The sequence below is a fragment of the Poecilia formosa genome, unplaced genomic scaffold, assembly GCF_000485575.1.
Source record: "Poecilia formosa unplaced genomic scaffold, Poecilia_formosa-5.1.2 Scaffold305, whole genome shotgun sequence".
NCBI classification, from domain to species: Eukaryota; Metazoa; Chordata; class Actinopteri; order Cyprinodontiformes; family Poeciliidae; genus Poecilia; species Poecilia formosa.
In genome coordinates, this window is record NW_006800244.1 from 396,409 (window position 1) to 423,287 (window position 26,879).

The 26,879-nt window shown below is 38.5% G+C and overlaps 1 protein-coding gene across 3 annotated transcripts in view; it reads right to left on the reverse strand.

The window, feature by feature from the left end:
* Nucleotides 1-26,879, reverse strand: part of LOC103152228 (Kv channel-interacting protein 2) — a 98,483-nt gene that overhangs the window by 25,338 nt on the left and 46,266 nt on the right. Inside the window, exon 1 of one of the 3 annotated variants that reach the window (XM_007572616.2) lies at nucleotides 24,811-25,121. The exons of the other annotated variants lie outside the window; for them this stretch is intronic. Coding sequence (XP_007572678.1) covers nucleotides 24,811-24,898 — 88 coding nt within the window. The 5' untranslated portion in view covers nucleotides 24,899-25,121. Of the gene's footprint in view, nucleotides 1-24,810; nucleotides 25,122-26,879 lie in introns of those variants that run through there. 3 annotated transcript variants of the gene reach the window in all.

Consider the following 26,879-nt stretch of genomic DNA (forward strand, 5'->3'; position numbering starts at 1 on the left):
AAAGTAGTAACTTTGCTAACAGGCTGCGTATCAATTCAGATCCATAGAGGATTTTCTTTCTTGACATTTCTATCGCTTATTTAAGACATGGTGATTCAAGACTGTGCCTCATTATAGCATCGCAATGTCTAATAAACAGAAGAGGACCGTGTGGGTCACCCTAATGTCTACCGAAAGTTGCACAAATGTAAACACAAGTCAGACAAGGTGACAGAAAAACTACTTCTGTGTGAAATCAATATCCTCATATACAGCGCAAAGGCAACAAGGCACCAAGAAGTTTATCTCTTCGCTCTACGACAGTAATGTATAAAGGCTGTGCTAACGCAGAAACAATAAATGTACACGCAGTGATACCGAAGCACACACTCACAACAGAGACGGAGACAGCAGAATGTGAAATCTGAGCCTAACCTGTTGGTTAGAAATGATTTTCCTGCCTATTTAGGTACTGAAGATTTTTCATCCGATTGGAGAGATGCAAAGGTGGAATGAAAACGAGGAAAAGGGCACACTGTTGCCAAAGAAATGAAAAAAAGTCAGAGAGAACATGAAAGAACAAAGGAAGGACATGTTCCAAGAATTGCTAAGGTCAGATTCCTCTGTTTTCAGGGGAAAAAGACATCTATTCTTTATTAGCCACCAGCATCTGTCCCCTCCTGGAGGCTTTTTCACCTCATTCAGGCTGTCACCACGGAAAATTGGATCTGCAGATGTGTCCTCTACTGCTACACACATCACACTTTCTCCTCCACCTTTCAGCAAAACTGCAAGAAGGAGATATATTTTCAGAAGTCTGACAAGTGATTACAAGGAGGAGGTGCTGCTTTGTGTTGCCTGATTGGAGGAGTGGAAGCTGTCGCTGTGTTTACATATGTAGAACACTGATGCAGCTCTGCAACTACTTGCAGTTCTTGTTAAGAGGTGCATCAGCTTTGATTTACCAATCTACCTCCATCCTTTACAGAAACATCAGTGGTGTGCAAAGAAACTAAAGCAGCCCTTTGTTATACAGGCAGCATAAAAAGATTTGGAAGAAAATTTAACAAAAAGGAGTCTAAAAACATATACACTCTTGGCTCTTTCAATAGACAAACATGTCTAATTACAAGTTTATCCACTATAAAGACAAAAAGACAAAAAAGCTATTTGAAAACAGCTAAAATTTCTGTGTGCATCACATTCCTGCAATGCTTTAAAGTTTCTTTAAAGAGATGCAAGTGAAAGTCCTGGAAGGATTCTAGTTTTCACTAGTTCACTAGTTGAGTGAAGAATTAAGTTATTTAACGCAGTCCCTCACGCACCTGTTGCTGATCACAGAATGTCACCTGAAGTTAAAACGGGTCCAAAAATACACAAATACCACATTTGGATATTGAAACTACAGAAGGATATTCCATCATTCAATCTAAACAAACACTGTTACATAGAGTTTGGAGGTATTTTCTCAAACTCCATATATACACATGCACACATATATGTGTACACTGCCTGGCCAAAACAAAAATAACAAAAATAAATTGCCACATGCATGCAGGTATGAGCTTCCTGTTGGATAGTTATTGCATGGACAGTTGTCTTCTAGCTGGCACAAGTTTTTTTTTTTTTTTTTTTTAACCGCGGCTGATGCAATGAGCTTCTCATTTCCTAAACAAGAAAAGAGAAAAAGACTTTCTGTGGTTGTGGGAAAGATGGTGGTCTGTTTAAGAAAGCTCAAATCACTGGAATCAAGCAGAAAGAAAAACTTCTAAGGAGATTGCAGAAACTACTGAAATTGGGATGAGAACTGTGCAGTGCATCATTAAAAAACTAGAAGGATAGTGGGGAGCCATCGTCTTTGAGGAAGAAATGTGGTCAGAAAAAAATCCTTTAAGACTCTTGATCGGTGACTACTTAAATGTTTGGTGAAATCTAAAGAAAAATAGCAATAAAACTCAGGGCTATACAGTGAAAGTCAGACCTACATGAGTTCATCTCGGGTTAAAAGAGTTTTTCTGTCATCGATTTTTATTGTTAAAAGCATAGCTAGCATGAAATTAAGTAAATCAGAAAATGTTGATAATAAATAATTTACTACACGATGAAACTTTCCCATCAGAGCCTTACCATATCTGCAACATACACAGGCAAATTGCATTCACACATATACGTGAAGTTGCTGAGGAAGGAGCATTTACAAAAACTGAGCTCAAGAATAAGGTCATTGGCATGATTTTCTTGTCACCAAAATGCTCTTCTAGCATTCAAAATGCAGAAAACGGTCTAAAACTCTTTAAAAGCACCACATCTGTTACTTTTCGAAGATACCCTTTAAAACGTGGAGTGTTCAGTTTTAAGAACGAAATCTGTACACTTCCTTTCCTTTCCAGGCTCCTTATTGATTTTTCCAAATTTATTCTGCTGCTAAATATACTTCGAGATGCTCTGAGATGTGATCTCTCAGGGTAAACAGATCAACTGATAAGAGCTGAACTGCGGAGGTTGTTGTTCACATTTGTGCTGGTGGGTTTAATGGTTTTGTGGTGCTACGGCAAATGGCTGTATTGATGTATGTGTCAGTGCTTACATGTACTGTTAGTGCGTGTCAAGCTTAAGGCCTCGGGGGAATGTTTTGAATCAGTAGGTTGGCAAATGGGAAGATTATGTTAGGTTGGTGGATTTTAACTTGAAACAGTAATTAAGAATTTAATACAGAAGTGTGAAAAACAAGCACGCCATGTAAAATAAATCGATATCCTCACCACTAAAGGTTAAAATTAAACAGATGATGTGTTAATGTTGAGTCTTGCTCCATTAGAGCCTTAAATGTAAACCCTCGTTCCCCCAGATTATTCTAACTTAATGCCATCAGTGTTCATTTTTGGCTGGCCATCACTGAAAACAAGAATGGAGTCTGAAAAACAAAGAACTGCTGTGATCAAAAAGGTACATTTTAATTTTTTTCTGCCTTCACACAGCTTAATAAAAAGTTCCCCATCAATCTACAGTAATAATATTCTCCTTTGCCAAAGGCGACGTCTTGCTGTGATCACTCTCACACAACATCAATAAAACATATTACGACGCGACTGAAGAGGTGATTCAAATGAAACTAAAGGTTACTGAGGTGGACAAGGACATCTAGTGGGCATGTAGAGCAAAGATCAGACACTGTGAAGCAGATCAAGATACCACAGTGAGGAGCAGGGTTATAACTGAGAAGAAGTAATGCTTAAGATTTACCGATATATTTATATTTATCAATATTCTTCAGTCTTGGCATCAACCGATTAAAAAAAAGCTTTTAACAGTTACAATTTTCTTTCCGCCCTGCTTAGTGTCTTGTGTGAAACACAGAGCTGTGCAAAAGTATTTACACCCTCTGACTTTTTTCCTGTTTTGTCGCATCACAACCACAAACATCGAAGTACTTCATCTGAATTATATGTGACGGATTAGACCCACACAAAGCAGAGGAATACTGAAGAAAAAAGTCACACAACTTCAAAAATCATTCCCAAATGAAAAACTGAAATGCTTCCAGTATTATACGCCGAAACAAAATACAGTACAACAATTTGCCTACAGAATCCAGTCTCAATATAAATGCAGCCGTTTTCAAAGACTTACGAGAGAACATTAATAAATAAGCACTATGAAGACAGATCAGTGAGAACATTGTGGAGAGATTTAAAACGGGTCGATTATTAACAATGTCTCAACTTTTGCACATCTGTTTTCTATCATCAGAAAACAGAAAGAGTGTGGCACAACTGCTAAATTACCGATACATCGCCAGGCGTTCATCTCATAGCAACAAGAGCATCAACTGGAGAAGTCACCTGGAGGCCCAGGATGAATCTGGAGAAGGTGCAGAGATCACAGGTCAAAGAAATTGTCAACAGGACAATTTGTGCACTCCGTGAATCTGTCCTTCATGAAAGAGTTGGAAGAGGAAAGGTATTGCTAACAGAAAGATAAAAAAAAAAAGTCTTGTTTGTCACAAGCTTAGCAGGAGGCACAGCAAACAAATGAAAGACATGCCTCTGGTTAGATGGGGGTCAAAGTTAAACGGTTTAGCTATTGTGCAAAATACTATATGCGGCAGAAAATTAACTCAGAAATCACACCAACCCGGCAACAAAGCATGGTGTCAGCAGCATTGTACTATGGAAGTGTTATTCTTTTAGCAGGGACAAGGGAACTTTTCAGTCCTGGAGAGATAATATAGAGGGTCAACTACAGGACAATCAAGGACAGAAACCTGTTGGAGGCGGCAAAAGATTTAGGATGAGGGCAAAAGTTCAACTTCCAGCAGCTTAAACAACCCTAAGCACAAACTTGAACATTAATGCTCACAAACACTGTCCATCCAGTGTGACAACTATAATTGTTTCTACTTCTAAAGTATTGACTCAAGTAGGCCGATAAATAGATGCAGATGAGATTTATCCAATTTATTTATAATTTACTAATTGTGGGTCTTTTACATAAGATCACAATAAGACACATTGCAGCCTGTCATTGTAATGTATGAAAATGTTAATAATTGAGGCATTTAAGTGTTTTTGAAAGGACTGTAAATAGGTTACTCCAGAGATCTGAAATACAAGTTCCATAAAGATTTTTAAAAATTACTACAACATATTTCACAACGTGGGAATTTTTAAAATCTGCAGGTTGCACCTGTGGACATCTAATTTGTTCCATTTAACCCTTCAATTTACGATAAAAGATTCTTCTCACCTTTCTCCATGAACAGCCAGAAAGACAGTGGAAAAATCGGCATAACAATAAGGGCGTAAAAGCCTCCACTGCCCTCCTCAGGGCTGCAAAGAAAAGACAGCGGCGGAAAAGCTCTCATCTAAAAATGATCGCTGGGCATCAACGTGACTTTGAGTTGTTTGACATGTTGGTTCAGGTAATCAGCAGTGCTGTCGTCTTTCGCCTCCTGTTGGCATCATGACGTACTCTGCATATGGATTTTTTTCTTTCCATGTATTATGCTACACCCAAACAAACACAATGCATTCATGCATGGACTCCTCTGACGAGGCGCACTTTGTTTTTCATTCGCAACGTTACAGAAGAAGTAGGTGAAAAAGCAACCAATCAGCCGGCCAATATGCAGCCTTTCATTCATGTCTTGTGTATCCAACAGCAGCGTGTCTGGCACGTTGTTGTGTTAGTTATGGCTCATGGCAGCACACAAAGCATCAGGATACACCGCGGGCTGGTGCAAGCAGCACAACATGTAAACACTGAGCACTGCAACAGGAACTGGAAACATAGCTACTAAAAATGTTGGGAGGAAGCTAGAAAAACTCACCCGGGCGTGTACTCAGGGTTGGAAATGAACAATGTTTTATTTATTTTATGAATCAAATGCAGAATGAGTGAACTTTGAATCTTACAGTGCCAGAGAGCAGGTGCTGGATGGATAGGCGCCTACTGGGTGAGAAGAAAGAGAATGGGAAAGAAGGTGATAAGGGGTGGGGGGACTAAGACAGAGTAGGAGGTGGTAGGAGAGAAAAGAGAATTACAAAATAATAAAGAAGTGACTTGGACAGATAAAAAAAAAGGTGAGACTGCCTTGGGTTGTGGGAAGAATGTCATAACAGAACTCTAAATAAAAAATACACACAGTAGTCAAATGACCCTCATGCAGCTTTAATCAACCTCCAGTAGAGGTCAGTGTAGGTTAAAGCATGTATACACACACACTTACTGTTATCGTACTCGCAGACACACAGACATGCAGAGAGGCACAGTCGAGGTTTATTTGAGAATTCCTTCAAATATGATTTACACATTAACTAAGGTGATAAAAGTATGCAGCAGTTTTGAAAAAGATCTGTAGCTCTGTCACTTCACCAGAAAATGTAGAAAAGCAGTGTGTTGAAGAGACAATAGTCGGGGCTCTATGAGTTTATTGATTTTAAATAATTAGTGTTTAAGAGTTAAAGCAGAATGCTTATCCTAATTTATAATGAAGACAAAATACAGGCTCCCAATTACTCCATGAAGAACCCCTTCAGCCTCCTCACACCAATCAATGCCACACTCCATGCAGCAGCATCCAATTGAATGGCCCAGTGAAGAACAGGGCAATGACAACATGGACGTTGGACATGACGTGGTGCTGAATCAGCAGCAAATCAAAAAGCATAAAGTGATCCAACCTGTAGCAGAGGACAAATCAACCTATGCTACACATGCTGCAAAGACACAGAGGGAAGCACAGCTCTGATAAATATGCATTAGAAGGAAAAAGAATTTCAACCATTCGCAGAACTCATTTCTCACGCTGAAGAAGTTGTGCACATCAGAAAGAAAGATTTCATCGATAACAGCGGAGGGAGTGGACGAGGAAAGCAAACAAGAGGACAAGATTTGGTCAATTAGTGTATTGTGATTAAATCTGTCAGTTGTCACCAAAGAGAGCAAGAAAACCTGAAATCAGCAGAGGCAGGCTGATTGCATCGGCATGGACACAACATACAGAATCAATCCTCAAGCCATGGAGGCACATGACGACAAACTCCTAACATGTTTTCATGCTATAGAGACAACATGAACTTCTACTGAATCTCATGGTTAATGTATTGATCCATGTATGTAGTCAAGTTTCAGCACTGCCATGCACTGAGGACATGACAAACTCCATTATCATGGCTGTGCAGGCTTTGCTGCTCATTAGTATTCTGCAGAGATACAAACAAACCATGCACACACTGTGGGGTTATCTTTTAAAGGAGTTCTCGCCCAAATAATAAATATTAAAATCCTCTTCAGAGCTAGCCCCCTGTTGTAAAATAAAGATAATAAAGATTTTTTTTTTATTATTTTGAATATTTTACTTTTCTCAACCTTATCTGAACAAATATGAATTCTCATTGTCACTTTTCTAGTTTTCTTATTGTATGGATAGCTTTATGTTGCTTGCTATCAGCAAGTTAAAAATACCTAATTTTTAACCTAATTTGTAGGTGCAGTGGCTCTTTCTTCATGCCCTTAAAGGAATCAGATAAAGAGAGTAAATGTGCAGTGTATTATTACTTAATGGAATTAGAAGATGCTCAACTGATGCCAACTTAAAAAAAAAAAAAACAAAACAGAAAAACTGTAGAAAACCTATTCTGGGTGCAAACTGCAGATGTATTTTGGCTGCTCATTCAGGGTGCTGCAACAGAGAATTAGACCAGTGAGAGCTGCTTGTTTCCCTCTGTCACTATTTTGTACTTTTAAACTTTTGGTTTTTGTTCATATCTCACCTTTGGTTTGTTTAATAAACTGGCGAAAGAAAAAAACTTGACCCCAAGATGACATCAACACCTAGCAATAAGGCTGAATATCAGACTACAAAGTTTCTCCCCTTTATCCTTTTGGGTTTTGAATCATTTTGGAGGTTTTTTTTTTTCTCATCTTTATTTCTGTAAAGGCAGTTGTGTTACATTTGAGTGTACAAAACGTGCTCTATGCAAAACTCTGGTTGATTGATTCGTCTTTAGTATTCAGTTGAAAAATCAATGTGAACATTTGAGACAATTTCAATACGCAAAATAAAGCTGAGTACTCTAAAAGCTCATGAAGGCGTGGACTCAATTTTCTGATGCAGATCACATTTAATAGTAAAAAGGGAATGAGAAGAAGAAAGGGAAACATCACAGGACTTTGACTATGATTCATTTTACAGGTTAGTCACTTCTACAACTGTGGCATCCAGACTTTTGTGGATATTAATTTATTTATGTGAGTGGGCTTCTTATTAGATCTTATTAGATTGAAACACCATCTACACATAAAGTGCTACAGTATGAGATCCTCCAGAAAAATAATTTTTAAAAAAGCTTTTAAAAGCAGACCTCCACTAAAGAGCCTCAAAAAAATGGCAGGAGAGCAAATGTTTCCTGTGATTCCTGAAAATCTACTGCTGACAGGACACAGACGGATGCTCACACCTGAAAAAAACTGCTTTTAAGTGTCATGTACACTCTCTTTTTTTTTTTTCACCCCCTCACAAAAGCCAGGCAGGAACACAGGTCATGACGCGTTACACGGAGCGTAGAGGGCCTTACAGCTATAAATAACCCTGAGAGGAATCAGATTTGGAGAACCGGAGGTGGGAACTGATGAGATCACACATACCCATACGAGAGTGTGGGTATGTGTGTGTGTGTGTGTACTGGCACATGAAGGCACACAAAAGGCTTGGATCTGTGGAAATGGAGATGGAATCAAACTGACATCATGCAGACTGGCAGACAGACAAGCAGACAAAACAGTGGGACAGCAGGAGAAAAGAGAGCAGGAACAGGCTGAGCGCAGCAGCACGACTGAGAGGAGGGTGTGAAGCAACACCGAGGTGCCTGCCTGGAAAAGGAAGCGGGGAGGAGCAGACGGTGAGACGGGGAGAAGGAGGACAGTAACAAGCGTGGTGTTTAAATAAATGAGAATGAAATGAGAATAAAATAAAGCAAAGATGCAATGATTTACTTTTTTGTTGTTGTTGTCAGAAATAAAAATGTAAAGTTTTGATGCACATCAAATATTTGTTTGCCCAGGCAGGCTTTCCAGGGGATTGTAGCCTTCGGAACAAAAATGTGAGATTAACAGATTATTCATGCGGATATAGTTTATGGTATGATTTAAATGTGTTTGTTTGTGAACAAGGACATTAAAATCACAAAGGACAAATAAGCTGCGAGAAAGAAATGACTCATGTTGAACTTGTAAAACAGCGTCACTATTATTTTCTGTCGTCTTTGTGCCAAAACATTTACAATCACATTTAATGAATTAGAATATAAGCTCCAAAGAGGCTTATTTGTCAGATTAAAACTTGCTTTTAAAATTAACAACCTCTAAGTAGGTATTAAACATATTTTTTCATTAGACCATCTGCATTAGCAATATGTTTTAATGGTCTGATAGGATATTTTAATCTTAAATGCAACGTTTTCATTAACTGTAAGAAAGAAATCACCATTATCATCAGCTTTAAAACATCAGCCTGTGTGGAATTCATCTATATGTCTTTTACTTATGAGCTGAGGTACTGAAATATATGAACCCTTCATTAATATTCTAGATTATTGAATGTATATGTACATTTCTACTGTCTTTCAGTTTATTATTAGTTAAACATGCTGCATAATTAGACAGCTTTTGTATTATCTATTCATGCCTAAAGGATTTCTCTTAAAGCAGAGGTTTTTCAGTTGGATAACTCATGGTAAGTCTTTATAGATGAATACTCAGATGCTGTTCTACGGACAAAACAGATTTGAACTTCTTGAAGGTTTAAATAGATAGGAAAGTAACACACCCTGCAAAAAGAAAATAAACTTTTCAACTTCTGGGAGAAGTTTAATGCAGAGTTAGTGCTCTGTGAGACACTCAAAAGTAGTAATTTCGTTTTATAGCCCTATTAAATGTTAAATTTAACATCTGAAAATGGAACGAGGATGTTACAACTGCACCCTAAATTGACAGGCCAGGCAGAGGAAGCAGCGATCAGAAAAGCAGCAGAACGTCACCACCATTAAATGTGTTTCAAAGCAGGTTGGGTAAAATCTGAGAGTGGGAGTCAAGTTTAATTGGCTGGTCTCAGCCCTTAAAGACAGCTATTAGGACAATTGGATATTATTTGTAGAAAAGTATTTGAAAATGATCCAAACTCAAACATGAACAAAAGTTAAACTTGCAACATCATGGTAACATGACTGACAAACTATAGAAACTCTTCGACCAACACCCATCATCTACCTCAAAGCAGCAGATATGAAGATTATTCTTTGTACCTTTACAAATTAAAGTTCCCTGTTCCTTTCATCTGTTATTTTGTCTATGCGGAAATGGTTAAATCAAATTTCTTGAAATACAGTTTTATCTGATCGGGTATGTTTGCCTTTTTCTATCCCGTTTCACTGACTACAGGACTCATTCAAAGCTGTGACATACAGGCATGAGTTTTACACATGATCAGACAGAAAAAGAAAAATCCAGCCTGCAATCATAAGTATATAAGTGTTTGAGCTGAACACGGCTGACTGACATCAAACTGATGCAGAGTGGAATAAGTGACAGACAGCTGCTGCTGCTCGGGAAAATGACGAGCAAGTGAGACATTCACAGGAAGAGAAAAGTGACATCAGTCTGCGAAACAGCTGCGAGAGTTGCGGTGGTAATGGAGTCTTTCTTTAAGACAGATATTTATCCATTTACTTTTTTAACATTGCAAATAAATATTCAGTTTTTCTTGATAAAAATTATTGGGTTTTCCTGTGTTTTGCATGTTGCACAACCACAGCATGCTCTTGTTACTTAGTTCTGTTGCTTCGCTCGGCTTCTCCCTGGTTTCACTTCATTCTGCTCAACTTCACACATTACTCACACTCATATTGTCATGATCTACCCTATTCTGTCTTCCTTTATTTCCACTTCTCCTGACTCTCTCTCTCTCGCTGTCTCTCTGATGCTGACTAGAGGTCAGCGAACTGTTTCTCAAGGTTGTTCCTGCCCAGGATCTGCCCTCCTCACACCAGGGTGGCCAACAGGATGTGACAGCTCAGTCCCAGCGGGAACCCGACAGACTTTTAATGCCTCTAATCACTGACATCCCAGGTGGATCGAACTGATGGGCACCCTTTGTATTTGTCCACTGCGGTCAAAGACACGGATTGACAGACAGAAAAAGCACTGAAACAAGTTTTTGGATTTCATGGTTTTTATTCTTGCTTTAATGATGTCCTAAAGATAAAAGGTTTTGAAGTTGAAAGTCCAGCTTTAAAGAGCTTTTCAATTGATTTTTCTGACATAAAAAATGTGCCATAAAACTAAGAGATATCACAATGTTTTTAATGTATAAGTATGCCTGTGCTGACACTAGCACATAAACTAAGCCATAAATGGAGTGAAAGAAAGACAAATCAAAAGTGTTGCAAGAAACAAATAAACAACTGAATGGATCAGGAAATAGATCATCCTGCTGTTGGAGCTTCTCCAGGTATTTAACATGCCGAGTTTAAGGAATCTTCATTAGTATAGAGAATCTCATGCATAGCATTGCATGAGATTAGGAAATTCTGTGGTCATCGCTACAACATTTATGGTCGTTGGAGAACTTTGTAACAATGCTTTTGTAGCATATTTGTTGTATGTTTTACAAGTTGCAATGTTCATTCTGCAGAGTTTAAAATATTTTTAAAAAATGGTCACACTTGAAGGCTGCTTCAAGTGTGACCAACCCCAAAGTCATTGTATTATTTCACCTAAAACTGTCTTGCTGTTGACCTCATTCGGTCAAACGTTGCCTACGCAGTTGAATTCTCCCATGGAATAGTGTAAATCAAGATTTTTATCATCCTTGATGACAATTTCTCAACTTGCCTTGAAGAATTGCACGCCAGTCAGGGGTGTTAAAGTTTAATTTGAATTTAGACCTAATTAATTCCAATTTACACATAACACACCTTTACAGAAAGATAAAAACGTTTCCTGTTTGTCAAGGCCTTCAGTCAGTTTGGTTTTGAATGCAAACAGCCATGCCATGTTTTGCTAGGAAAGAAAAAAACTCACAATCACGCAATAATAATTCCTACAGAATCTCTCACATCCTCTCCAGGTCTCACTGAAGAAATAGCCAAAGAAATTTAATTTCACCATCAGAAAGGAAACCTCAGACACAAAATTAGAAGTCATTATTTGTGACAAATGACAAAAAAAAAAAAAAATAATAATAATGCTTTGCATTTTTTATGCAACTATGTAATATTGTACAAGCATTGGCATATTTATGTAGGCATTTATCGGTCCTCCTATCCATCGTTCTCTTTTAATAACCCACAGGGTGGATTCTGCACATAAAACAATGCCTTAAAGCTGTAATATTGCAAATGTTAAAAATACATTTATATAATTTTTTTTAACAAAACAGATCATTAAAAGGCTTTGACAGCTCTACTTTCAGGTGCTCCTCCTGCCATCTGCAAATCAGCATGCAATCAGACCTTAAGCTGCAAGAAACAGGCATACACACATTGTTCAAACAACAGCGAGAGAGTAGCTGAAAAATTCCTGTGGTGTTCAATAGCTTCAGTTAGCTTAGATTTATCCATTGCTCTGGAAAACTATAGTTAGCTGCAGATTTATCCACCTGCCAGGGAGGATTGTCAACGAAAGGGTGGAAGATACACTTCCCTTGAGTAAGTTAGCCTTCAACGACGAAGGGGCTGGCTGGAGAAAGATGATTAGAAAATTAATTATTTATCAAAATGCTACTAAAAATTTCCACCCTGAAAACTGAAAAATTGGAAAGGAGTCATTAAGGTTTAAATTGAATATTCTGAACTTTGAATCCCGAGCTTTTTATGAAGACAGGCTTGTGTGGAAACGAGCATGTTCGGTCTGATGCACACAATACGCTACAATGTTTGAACATTTTCACACCAGGGTTGCTGATCAGTCAAAATATACGTAGAGCAATGCTGCAGAAATCACAATAATCAACTGATGATTCATCACACTGTAATCTTTGCTGTCTTTGTTGTATTGTATGGTTTTAAAAAGAGATGACCTGATATCTTCATGGTGTTTGTTGAGTTTTTCTTCGTCACAGTTCTCTTAGAAGTGTCTTAAAAGTTCCTGTAAAAGCTAAACTGACATTTGACAACACATGTTGTCAAAGCTTGATTATACTGATCTCTTATCAAAAATCTTAAAACCAAAGTCACATTATAAGCTGTTTGTTTTAAAACCTTTGAAACTGTTTGTGATTAATGTGTTGTCACAAACAAAAGGAGAAGATGGCAGGAAGTGAGTAATGCAAGAAGATGCTACAAGATCTTAAAAAAAAACAACAAAATTAACAGTGTGGATGCAGATCATACAGGAGGTACATGGTAACTCACAAAAATAATAATACTCCTTTAATAATACATTGCATTATGTTTCAGCATCAAAATGTAATGCATTTTATTAGTATTTTAAACTATCATATTAAAATGTCCTACAAAGGTTCTTGTCACATAAAAAGGAACAATAGAACAAATCAGTAAAAAAAAAAAAAAAAACACCTTCAATGTGACATTAATAACCTGTACAAGTAAACTGAAACCAAGTAAACCTGTGAGAAAATTAATTTTGGTTTCAGTTTGATTTTTACTGGATAAAAATACATTTTTGTTTTGAATTAGACTTTACACTTAAACAATTATTTGTTTCACTGCACAGTGGAGAGTGTAGACATTTTGTTTATTCCCAACAAAACAATAATAATAGTTTTCATACTGAAATGTATATCATTAACACAACTGATGTGAACAATATCAGTAAATACTATCTGGCATAAATGATTTATAAGTGATGTTGTATTTCAGCACCATGGACAGAGACACAGACACTGTATTTACAATCAATGTTTGAAACTATATCTCTTCAATGTACACAACAAAATCTCAATGCAAACCTCCTGAGCCTGAAAAGGCTCAATTACACATTTTCCTGTTGTTTCACAGAGAAAACTTTCACATGACCAGCTAAACCAAAACTGAACCGTGATCACACTCTTCTGCTTCACAGCTCGCAGCAAGATTCACAGCTAGCACATTAGGTCCTTGCTGCTTTCGGTGACAAAGACCCATTGTGAGTTTTTACAAATGTTCCTCATTCATCAGTCAGGTTGAGATATGTTCTGCTCAACAACCCCATGTTTTAAAGTGGCGGGACTATGCATTTCCCAGGCACACGGTCCCATTTTACAGCACAATAAAGTAACTATGTTACCATCAGTTGCTATAACAGCTCTGTATATATCAAACGTAGCTCAAAAGAAATATTACTTTGCAATTTAAAGCCTTGAAATTGGGCTTCTGTCTCTTTAATCGCTTTTGCTTTTGCCCACACTCCGCCTTCAGTATGTCATTACAACATTGCTCCTCCAGTAAGTTGTACCTTGAACTGAGATTCACTTTGCATGACAAGCTCAGCAGGTGCAAAGTTCCACCAGGTGTTGGCCAATTACTGCTGCCACTAGTCTGATGGAGCTGAATGAGCACCGGGGTGGAGGAGTTCTCTGTGAGGTGGAAGCTCAGCTGGAAGCTGCAGCTCTGAGGAGGAGCTGCGTCGAAAAGGCAGCGAGCAGTTCCACCAAGAAATTAGGCACCCCTGAATGGTTGCTACGGGAGATTTGAGGATTTCCCAAACATGCATGAAAGAATCAAAGCAACGATCCAGGTGTGTTTTTGATGAGTGAAAAACATTAGAAAATGAAATAAAGGTGTAAAAAAAAACCTCTAATGCCCTCCCCATTTAAATATAGCTTAGCTTTGAATGCAAGTTAAAGTAATATCACTATGTGAGAGACAGTGGTTAGAACATGTCTGAAGGACATATCGGTTAATGCAGCACAACCAGCAATAATTATGCTACCATCCTGAATGGTTTCAATCCTTCGCTTTTACTGCTGCCCTCTGAACGTTCAGACTTCCACTAAAAGTCAAGATGGCTTTAAAACATCCTCCTTAAAGCTCTGATTTAGGTCTTCAGCAGACCATCAAGCCAAATAATGTATAGCAAGAGTCAAGGTCTCATTCAAATCTTATCAGTTGCCATAGAGCCATGCTTTATGTTGCAGATTTTTCTCTACTTTTATGCAGATTGTATTTTATTATTTTTCTCTGTCCTCTCTACTTACACACACAGACGCACGCGTGGACACGCCAACTGCTACTAATAGGGGTTTATTTTTAGCACTAGTGAGGGGTGTGTATACACACGATGGATGATGGTAATGTTTAACGCATTTCTCGTCGAGGGAACAGAGGTGGGAGGTAGACAAAGGGGGAGAAGGTTGAAAGCAGTTCAAGGAGTCGGCCTGTAAGAGATGACACACGCTGAGAGAGTTTTCGCAGCGCTGTTACGGAGGTGCGGCGCGAAAAGCTAGTAGGACAGAGGGGAAGGTCATGACTTCCACCTGGAATCTAGGCTGGCTCAGCGAAGTCGCCCTCTAGCAGCTGAAGATCAACAGATGACTATTCTTCTATCAAGAGCTTGACAGTCAGATTTTTCTGCCACAATGCAACCCAACCCAATAAAAAGCCTAATTTATTAGCATAAATTTTCTCGTTTCTTGTATTTCCCTCGACTTTACTCGAAAGAGGATCGGGGGATGTTCTCAAGGGAGAGAAGCCTGTAGCCACCTATAAATCATTTTGATTACGAGGACGAGAACCTGCAGACAGCACAATGATGTAAGGGGGGGTTAAAGACCTGACAGGCAGCGCAAGTGAAAGCAATGACTTAATCAGCCTGGGACAAAGTGAAATGTGAACAGCATGGAACAGATTAGGGTAAAACGATGCAAATGGTGCCAGGGAAAACAAAGGATAAGAAAGCAAGCAACAGATACACACAGGGATTATCCAGCATACACAGAGAGCACAAATATCTACTAACCAACTGTCGCTTTTCCTTTAATAACCTGATCTGAAATGCCGCTGCTTGCGTGTAAAATTGGCAGCACATTTCAAAACAGAGGTGTTATTTTTAAATGCAAAGCTTCAAAGAGGAATTTTTTTTTTCTACATGCTTTGACCTTCTGGAAGGCGTTTATTTTTAGGCCACCTTCTTTTAATCCTTATTGTGAACGTGCAACGCAGGAGGTGTCAGTAGCAGACAGAAACAGATAATTCAGGTGAGAATCTTCACGTGTCTGGCGACAAAAACAAGCGTGCGCTCAGATGTGATAAAACCACATCCCTGTGCACGCTCGGCTTGTCCCTCGTCTGGCTGTTCCTTGTTTTGTCGATCCTTCTTTTTTTATCACAAAATTGAAAGGAAAAAGAGCTGCCACAACTTTGTTTGCACATAGTCGAACAATAATCTTTAATGAAGCAGAACGAAATCTGTTAAATGGATAAGAATATGTCTTCTACTTTGCTGAGAAAGTTACCAAAACACGGAGCTTAAGCGCTGCTTCCTGCCGAGTTTTCATATTGCCCATTATGCACTGATATGAGAGAACATCCAGCCCAGCCGGGCACAGTGTCTCCTCCTCTCCCCCACTGTAAAGCATATAAGCTGGAATAAGTTATCCTTATGGTAATGAACAATTCCTTCACACTGTGAGTGCCATTACCACACACTGTGTTATGACTTACAACTGCGTTTGCATGCAAATACAGCAACGGATGTGGATCCAAACCAAACTCCCTACAAGCTCTTCCAGAACAACCACTGGGAGTCTATGTTTTAGGTGTTTTGCTTAAAGCTGAATTTTATTTAAAAAAACAAAAAACAAAAACATTTTCTCTAAAGTAGCATCAAGACAAAATCGAATAAAGTCTAGTAGAGATGCATTCAGGGGATATAAAGAGGTGCAGCTTAATAAATTATGATGTCATATAGAAGTAAATTTATTTCAGTAAATTCATTTCAAAAGGATTACACAGAGTGATATTTCAGGTGCTTATTTCTATTACTTTCATGATTATAGCTGGGAGACAAAATAGTTTTAAGAGCTTCTCAGAAAAAAGTAGCATTATATACAAAAAAAATCAAGAAATACATTTTGAACTACTAAATAATATATTTGTGTGCCGAGGTCAGAACTCTATTTGCATGACTTACTGCAGAAATTCAGTGTGACATGGGATCAGCCTGTGGCTCAAATGAGGTGTTCAGGAAGCCCAGGTTGCCTTACAACTGCAGTATGTAACTTTCATAAAAATATGTTTTTTATATTTGTTAAAACTGTTGCCATATCATGACAGTATAACATGAGATGCAATCTGTGAAAAAAAATTAAGCTCCTCACCCTTCTTCCTGCGATCTCACAACCATCTGTAGAAATGCACCACTTGGTCAGAAATAACCAATAAGAGCCAAGAAGGTCTTGGAGCTGTCAATCAAGCTCATGCAAGTGAAGTAATTTACCTTTTTATGTTTTACAGATACTTTGTATCTGCAAATATCCTTTGATATGAAGACATAAAGAAAGGATTTGAAATCTTGTACAGAACCACAGAAATTGCATAATTTTTCCTCATCTTTTAGCATCGCCCTGCATGCAAAGTGCCCTTGTGACACCAACTAGGCACAAATGCAAGCAAATGGATTCCTCTCTGACTAATGGTGACAGTCCTGGAGAGTTTTCCTGTCAAATGGGCAAAAAAGGCGGCACGTCAGATACACACATACACAAATATTATCTTTTTCTATGCACACACTCACACACGCACACAGACGCACACGCACGCACGCATACACGAAGCACATAAAGCTCCACATATCTATGGAAAGACTGTGGCTCAGACTATATTTTATTCATAAATGAAAGGCCTGATAACAAAATCTCTTTGGTCAGAGTCACAAGTGAGCTGCAAAGAAAATCAACTTCAAAGTATGAAGCTAAAAAATAATAAAAAAAAATAGGATCTGAAGAAATGTGTGTGTGTTTCTGTCTACCTGAGTCGATCTGTAAATTTACACTTAAATTTACACACATTTAAGTTCAAACTACACCTTTGTAGTTCAAAGGTGTTGAACTACAACCGCAACCGAGAGGTGAAGCTACACAATAACACAGTAATCAGGTATTTGCTAATTAAAATCTAAAAAACTGATTTACGTGAACACTGAAATCCAGTTTCATAACAGAAATCTGAGCTCTTCCAACAAATGATTCCTTCTCTAAAGAAGAATGTCATTAATTCTTCACCTTATACGTCTTCTCTGAAGTCCTTGTGAAACACTCATGTTAGAAACACTAGATTAGGTAATAAAATAAAATAAAAATACAATATCAAATACAATGCAGTCCTATTGTGTTTGTTGGTTCTGATTAGCTGTGCACTACTCCTAAAACTGACAGCTGGGATGAATGGTTAAATTCATGAAGACAGTGTTAATTTTCACAACACGTCATAGAGTCTCTTTTACAATTATTTATATATTTTAGATTATATATATTATACATATTTTACAAGCCATATGTCACAATAAAGGTGGAAAAAAATAAACATTATTACATTTTATGTGGTGCAAAAACTTGGCTTTGTTATAAGGGTGTGTTCACTTTGGACTGCGTATTTACTCACTTATTTTTTTGTTGGTATACATTTTTCAGATTTTATTCATTACATCTTTTAACCTGAAACTGCTTCCTAATCATTACATTGCATGAGAAACTGTAATAATAATCAGTGGGGAGTTGTGACAAAGACCAAAGATCCTGCGGGGGAAAAAAGAGGCACTTGCTCTGGATGTTCAGACTGTTTATCTTAGGTAAGAACTCAGCTAAAACGCTCACACTGTGATGATACCCTAAGAGGTGGTATGTTTGTACAGCATATTTGTGTAAGATGTTGCACGTTCTATAGTTGTGTGTGGGGAAGGAGAAAGGAGTTAAGTAGGATTCAGAACATCCCTAATTACACTAAACAGAGCTTGTCCCTCTAGTGTGCAACATAAACAGTGCTTTAGGGCAGATGAGGAGAAGAAAAACACACATACACACATGCACAGATTGGCTGGGCTGTATTACCCTGATGGAGACTAATGAATCAAACTAATTAGTAGGCAAAGTGGGATGAAACAAAGCCAGGTAATTATATTTGATGGTGATCAATAATGCAAACATACACGACATTAGCTACACAAGATTAGATTCCTGACCTTAGGTATTTTTGCGGGGAAGACAAATATTTGCAAGTACTAATTAAAGACAGGTGTAAATATCATGTGCTCCATCAGCCAAGAGAAAAATTGATAATTGGAAAACCAGGGAGTTTTTCAGACACGTTGGACTAACTTTATATAGTGAGGAAATGTGACAAAACCTATTAACTGACAGGGGAGTTTCATAATGTCATGTTTTCTTTTTTTTTTGCACAGTTTAAACTTCTGTTACAATCACACACCTTTTGACTACAATGTGTATTCTGTCTCTCCGGGCTGGACTTAAATGGCACGTCCTTCAGCACTTCTGTACGGCCAAAAATGCCACAATTCTCAAATACCAAACTCTGAATGGCCTTGATGAAATCCCTATGTAGCAGAGCCATTATACAGTTCAGCCCTCCCTGGCTCCTGCTGTACTGAAGCAGACATCTCTCTCTTTCTCCTCTTCTCTCCGTCTCCCATTGGAACAGACACGCAGGAGCCAGTAGTCATGGTAACTCCATTCTGGGTAAACTTAAGGATGCGTATGTGCATACACACTGTGTTTTTTAATAAATACTTCATGGATGGGATTAAATGGGTTTTGTGACAGCGGTAGCTGGTTAGCTGTTTAAAGAGCGAGTAGTTTGTTTAGCAAGCGTAATGACTAACTCCAGTTGCATTTGTGATAAAGTGTGTGTGTCTGTGTGTGTGTGTGTGTCAGACTGTCTGAGTCTATGTGTAAAACACCCACCAGATGTCAGATTTTATTATAGCACTTTTTCCACCACGCTATACATCTTAACGAGCAACAAATGGCAAATTACCCTAAGCTAAGAATGGTTCAGTTGATTTCTTCTCATTACAAGAAAACAAACATTTGTCCTTTTTATATATTTTTGAAAAACAGTTTCATTAGGAAATATTGTAAGCTGCGCTGCGCCTCTGGTGGGTTAGACTTGGTGCATTAAAGCAAGAAGGTCATGAGTTTGACTCTCAACAGGGGGCCCCTCTATAAAGAATATAGAGCGGCAAGAGAAATAGTTTTCTCTTGCGTCTCTTGTTCCTCCTTCAGTTGCAAGATCATAAATGCTTTTGAAGTCTGTGTGTAAAATAAATGCTTTTGCACTGAAGCAATTGCCAAGTTAACCGGTGCTTGGAATTTACTTTAGATATTACTGCACACAAACTGGAGGATTTATCTCCTGGGTTTCTCTAATGGTTTTGTTCAGGGTGTATCTTGCAACTCACTCAGAAAATGGTTGGAAGGGCAGCATAGACAGCAACATTTAGGAATGCGTCCTAAAGAAGTGTTTTTTTAAATCAATTTGTCGAAAATAAAATATACTTTTAAGATTTAGACATTTACATTTTTAATTTTAGGATTGTTTATGTTAGGCAGGTTTTAGCAACAGTTGTCATTAGACAGATAGGAAGACGAAGACTTAGGTTTGAAAAGTTTGTTTGTCAAAGTTACAAACAATCACAGTAAATTGGTGAATTGAAAATAAAGAGGCAGTACTCTTTTTAATCTTATCTCCCCACACTTTAATAGTAAAGACCCCCACAGGATCTTTAATAGTTCAATTGTTGGAACTATTAAAGATCCAATAATGTGCCACGGCAACATCCAAACATATGCAATGTGTTTTTTCATGTGTTTTTATTTCTGAATGAAGAGAAACAGCAGATAATGAGTAGATTTAGTTCTTTATCCAAAACTCCCCATGATAATACCAATACAGGAATGGTTTGTAATCATTGCAGGAATTAAGCTCATTTTTAATCAGCAGACTGCAAAGGTTTCCAACTTCCGGTGGTACAAGTGCCGAGTGAGTGACAGGTATGGCAATCCATTGCATCATATATTCTTGCGCTTTGTGACACAATAGTCTAATAATGCTGTTATGTAGGCCACCAGGGATTTAACAATCCTACTACACACTATATAAATATTACAAGGAGAGCCAGGTAAGGGTTGAATCTTTTATCTACTAAGGGAGCAATTATTTGTTGTCTTACAGTTTCAATAAAAGTAATGTCTGCAGTGCCATGTTTAGTTCAAACCGGATTTTTCATCTTAAAGTGAAGCTTAATGTGCATAAATTATATTTATTGTACATAGTGCACTCTGTGTGATCCTTCTAATGGCGAAGAAGGTGTTTGTCTCTGGTTTGAGTGGTACTTTTTCGTATGAAGGCAAGATACCTTAACCTTACTGAACCGTGACTGTGTGCTGTTATGGCCCTAATAGATGGTTAAACAGTTAGCTGCTAAACTAAAGGCCTGATATTGCTGCATTTGTGATAGACCTTTATTATAGTCCCTATCCAAACCTTCTATAAGAAAACTCTACTTATAGAAGAAAGTTAGAGAAGTTATTTTCTCCAACTTTCTTATGCACATGTCTAAGAGTTTAACAGAGACTCATCTGAATGCGACTATACTCTCTCGAGTGGTTTCAGCCCAGAATTGTAACTTTTCTGTCCCCTGAGTTTTTATTTTAAAAATCTAGCTTTGAGTGAATACATCTGCATAATGATGCAGCAGCAATGTGTGCAAAATATTTTGAAGAGATACGTTTTTAGATGACAGGTTATCTTAAAATTCTGACAATTTCTTTCAGAATTATCGGATGACAAATGGAAGCTTATTAAGTGAATTGGAAGGAGGTTGTATGTAAATATTTTCAATTTTTGGCATCAAGACCTTATCTGCATAAAATGAATGTATGTTGAATGTATACTCATTGAGAAAGTGACCATATATAAAACTCATGACATGAAATAATCACAATAATGTTCACACAGATGAGACTAGGCAAGATTTTAAGGATATTTTGAACTTTTTTTTTTCTCTTCATATAAACAAGATTTTACAAATCACAAGCATCTTTGAAAATCTGCAATCTGTGTAAAATAATCCAGGCGAATATTTGAAATAAACTGAAATCTTTTTATTTGTCTTAATCTAAGGAGGTATTAATGTAAAAAAAAAAAAAAAAAATGAAAGTCTTGAAAATGTTCTTGATAAAAATATAAAAAATAATGAAAAAAACTTTTATGCAATATGATCACAAAAAGTACCAAAAAGCCGTCTGGCCATCATGGCGACACATGAAGTAACATCAGAAAAACCAAATATTAAAAACATTTACTATAGAGACCAGTTTAAAAAAAAGAGTTAGTGACCTACTCAAAGTAATCCACAACTGTTATTACTGGCACTGTAACAATTGTCCTTTTTTAATTATCAATAACACACTTTTTTTTTATTTAAAAACCTCCCCTGTAACCTACACTGGAGTAAATTTAAGTCCGACATGTATACACCCTGCCACTATGAGAAAGCTGAGAGTTACTATCTAGAATTTAGCACATTAATGTGCATGGACTGTTTGAGTTTAGAAAATACATGTCCTTTATTAGTAGTAAGCTCTATCGAGCCTGAGCACCATCAAATCATTGGCATCAAGCAAAGAAGACATCTAAGGCGTTTGTAGAAACTACTAAAATTGCTTTGAGAACTCTCCAATGAATTATTAAAAACTGGAAGGAGAGTGGGCCACCATGGCCTTTGGGAAGGAAATGTGGTTGGAAAAAACCCTGAGTGAATATGATCGGTGAGCACTTCTATGTTTGGGACGAAAGTCAGTGAAACTCAGGACTTTATTTAGTAGTAAAAGTCAGAACATTTCCACACAAACAATGTAAAGGGAACTCAAGGGATTCTCGTGTAGCCACGAGAAATCCACTAATCAGAGAGACTAACTGGAGAAAAAAATTACAAATTGCAAGGGAGAGTAAAGTTTGGACTATAGAGCGATATAAGAAGGTCCTGTGATCTGATGAGTCAAGATTTACCCTCTTCTAGTGATGGGCACAGCGGGGTGGGAAGAACGGCAGCTGTAGTGATGCTCCCATCATGCCTAGTGTCTAAGACTGTGGGTGCAATGCTGTAATCTGGGGTTGCTGTAGTTGGTCAGGTCCAGCAACATTATGAGGTCAGCCACTACCTAAAAACTGAGTGAGCAGGTTATCCCATAGACAAACTCTAGACCTTGCAAACTCCGAAAATCCACAACAGCGGATCGGTGGAGATGCAATAACAAAGCTGCTCAGGGCGGAGAAGGTAACAATGAGCAGCACCAGGAACACATGTATTAAGTTTTGGAGCAGAATGACCGTGATTTCACAGCCCTGCAAGCACCACGTGTCTCTGAAGGACACACACAATGAAGAAGCAAGAGACGGAGCAGCTCTGCTCAGTTCTGTCGGAGTTACAGGTTTGCGCAGGAAAATACATGGCTATGTTCTTAAATCTTTTACATATTGTAGGTCAATCTGTTGTTTCTGTTCTCCTCTGAACATACAAAAGGCAATCACACCAACTTATTTCATACTTTATTAACCAGATGTTGTCAGACAGCCTGGGGAGCAGTTCTAGTTGAGTCTAGTTCTAGTTGAGGGCAACTAAGAAACTATTTCATTTATATTTCAAAATGCATTTCAAGCCTGAAGCTAAAACATTCTCCTTCATAGTAATAGCTTTCACTTTCTTCATCTGATAAAGACTCGTGCTTTGTGACAGACAAACTTTGACAAGAAAGAGGGTCTCATTTTAATTCAACAAAATCTTGTGACTTGAGAGCTTTTTACACCTCTAACATAAAACAATTGCAGACTGCATACATGTCCCCTCTTTATATTTTCGGGTGTGTGGCTCTAGTAGCCGTCTGTAAGAAGGTGGACAGTAGGCAGCAGGAAGAGAAGAAGAAACGCAAGAAACAAAGGACCCAGACAGAATCCCAAGCCCAGGACAACTGAATCCAGGACCTTTGGTGCCCGAGCACATGGTGTGCCAAACCTAACCAGCTGATCCAAACGCCTCCTCAACTGTGATTTTATTTCCATTTAGTTTTATATTATCACTGTTTTCATCAAGAATTTGTCACACTTGTGCACATATGCCTAGGTGCTGCTTTCACAGCACAAACATGAGGAAATGTAAATGCCAAAGCTTTGAGCAGAAAAGATGAAAAGCCGATGTCGAGGTGATCAGCATATTCGTTGAGTTCCCATTCGCACACTGATCTGTTGACAAGGTCATCAAAATACAGATTCATCTCTATCCTCAAGATTAGCTGCTGGGATTCGGTAGAACCTCCTTTTGCTATTATGATTTTCTAAAGACGACGTGGGCTGCAGCTTAATATTACTCAGAAAAGGTAACAAAAAAAAAAAAGAAAGAAGAAAAGGGCCTAAAATTGCGCAGTAAGATGTCAGCGTACAATGTTACAGAAGTTGTTTACCAGCCAAGGACACTTAACTCAGCCTCAGGTGGACATACTGGGATTGAAAGAAATAAGATGCTGGAAAAAAAAATAAAGAAATTTCTAATCTACTTTCAACTTCTTAACTGTGGTAATCTCAGTTTGCAGATTTGCATCATAAAGTTTTCTTGTTAGAGCTCGAAAGCAGAGGAGGATGAGGATGTGAGAGTTGTAGTCACACTGAGAGCTGGATAAAAGACAGTTTTTTTGTTGTTGTTTTTTTTTTTTACCCCTCTGAGACTTCCTCAGTGGAGGTGGGATGCCACATACTTTCAAAAAGAAGGCAGGGGGAGAGAAGGACAGAGCAGTGAAGGAGGACGGGAGTTGAAAGAGAGATTGAAAGAAGGAAAGAGTGAGTCCATTGAAGCCCAGCAGCTTTCTGATCCTGACTTTGCATACAGAGAGCTGATTCAATTAATATGCATAATAGGAAAGCAAGTGTGAAAATCTACTGTAAGCTCACAAAAAGAGGATCCAGTACACACACACACACACACACACGCACACACACGCACACACACACACACACAGTGCAGCTAATAATGACTAGCATCTTTAAGCTGTTTGATGTCAAAGCTTTGTTAGTCTCACAGCCTGGAGATGAAACAAAGCACTCGGATGGACTGCATACAGACAGATGCACACACTCGCACTCTTTGAGATAAATGTAGACAGGCTTAGAGTGTTTGTCTCTATTAACAAGGCTGCAGACAATCTCAGCTACAGGAGCAAACTGATCCAAACACCTCTGCTAACTTTAGTGGTCCACCTGAAATCAAGAAGTGGACAAACTGGCAAACCTCTCAGTGTGGAAAGTCCAAGTTTTTCTAGGTGCCTACCTTGAGTGAGCGTTCCCATAAGAAAGCGGTAGAAATACCGAGCCACCTTGGTGAGCTGCCTCTTGCACCTTTTCCTGCACTGGCTCATCTTGGTGCAGCAGTGGATGTGTGTGATGACAGTGGTAATCACTGGTGGTGTTAGTCGGCCGATCTGCCCAGGGAAGCAAGCTCCCAGGGTAGGAGAGGAGGAACGAAGGACCGGTTAATGTGAGTGTATGGAAGTCTGATTGCTGCTGCTTCTCTCCCTTCTCCTCACTCACCCCTTCTCCTTCTTCTCAGTGTTGTCTTCTCCCACCCCCCCTTTCCTTCTCTCGGTTCTTCTCTCCACCTGTAGGGCGCTCACTGTCAATCAGCAGGCAACGCTCTGTCTCCTCCCCCTCACGGTCTGAAAAGCCCTCTCCTGGCCTCTCATTGGATGGCAACTGAGCGTGGCGGAAAATTACGGACCGGCACACACAACAGAGACGGTGTGTGTATGCGTGTGTGTGCGTGTGTGTGTCTGCGTGTATGCGTGAGTGAGACAAATACTACGAAGAGGCCGGCTTGAGTGGCAGGTGGTGATTTTTTTCCTGGTGCATGCTTCACACATCTTTTTCATGCTGTTCTTTTCTATTTTTCCTTCCACTCGTGCCTCATAAAGACGACAGCATGTGAGACAGCGTGTGTATATTTGAGCCGGTGGGAGGCTGAGTAAAGTGACAGACTAAAAAGAAATAAAAAGCAAACCTATTAATTTGCATCACACTGCCTCCTTACTCGTTACCCATGTTCATAACACATGGAGGAAAATCCAGTTGTAAGGATGAGCAAAAGATGAAAGTGAAAATATAGGAAGATGCAGGTATCTTGGTGGAAGTGAGGCAAAGAGGGAAACAGTGGAGAAATAAGACTTGAATAAATAATTGTTTTTCATTATGAATATCTATTTTTAATATTTATTTACATGAAGTTTACACAAGAGCTCAGCAGTAACTCAAGCAATACAGACAGAGAGAGAAAACAACTAAGTCCATAAATTGTGTATAATAAAGTGGAATGACAGGAAAAAGTATAAACTCGATGAAGAAAATTATGTGCAAATAGACACAGAAAGCTAACAGCTGAAACATGTTAGCGTTTAGAAAGCAATCTTGCATCCAGTCAGTGTGGATTATCAGATGCTTTAGTCCTAATTGGTTGCCATTCAAAAAGCTTCCCATCAGGAACTTCTAAACCTTATTGTTGCAATGGTGCCACTGGCTATTTAGCTGTCTGTCTACATTTATGAATATTTCAAGAAGAACCACTGCAGTCATAATTTGGAAGTAGAAAGAACAACATTTTACCATATTATAGGTAAACTCAGGAAACACTCTCAACATTCCGGGAAAAAGAATCGACCAGATTACAGATATGGTTGGAACTTTAGTAATACAAAACATTGAAAAGCCCTATAATTATTTTCCCTGCTGAATATAATGAATATATTTACTTCACTATGACGTGTGGTAGATTTGAAAATGAAAAGCGACTGACAAAAAGGAAATTGTTGTACAAATACCAGCTCTCAGTGTCAGATGACAGGTTATGAGGCAACTGAGAGAAAATGGGAGCTTTAAAATCTTATGGGAGTGAGAAAGAGAGGCATTTATGTAAAACCTCTCCACCTTATCATTCTGCTTTCAGTCTTTGAACACTTTCAGAGTCACTAAAACACACAAACACGTTTACCTTGTTTTCCCTGCTGTCACATTTTTATTGTTTTTCGCTCAACAACTCCCCTCTCAACTGCTGCCACTCCACCTTTATCCTCTCTCCTTCTCCCTGATGCCGAATTAGAAGTGATTACTGTTGCCACAGCAACCCCAGACCCAATGGATTTTTCTGGTACTCAGACCGGCAGATGTAAACACACACAAAAACACACAAAGAAGCCTTACAAATAATGTACATGCACACCTGTTTCTTCTTGTCCTCTCCACAAGCAGTCATGTTGTCGTTTAGGAGTCACAGAGGTCAAACTTCAGGCAATTCCCCAACAGAGAGGTTACCAAACACACCAAATAAAGAACTGACATGACCGAAGGAGA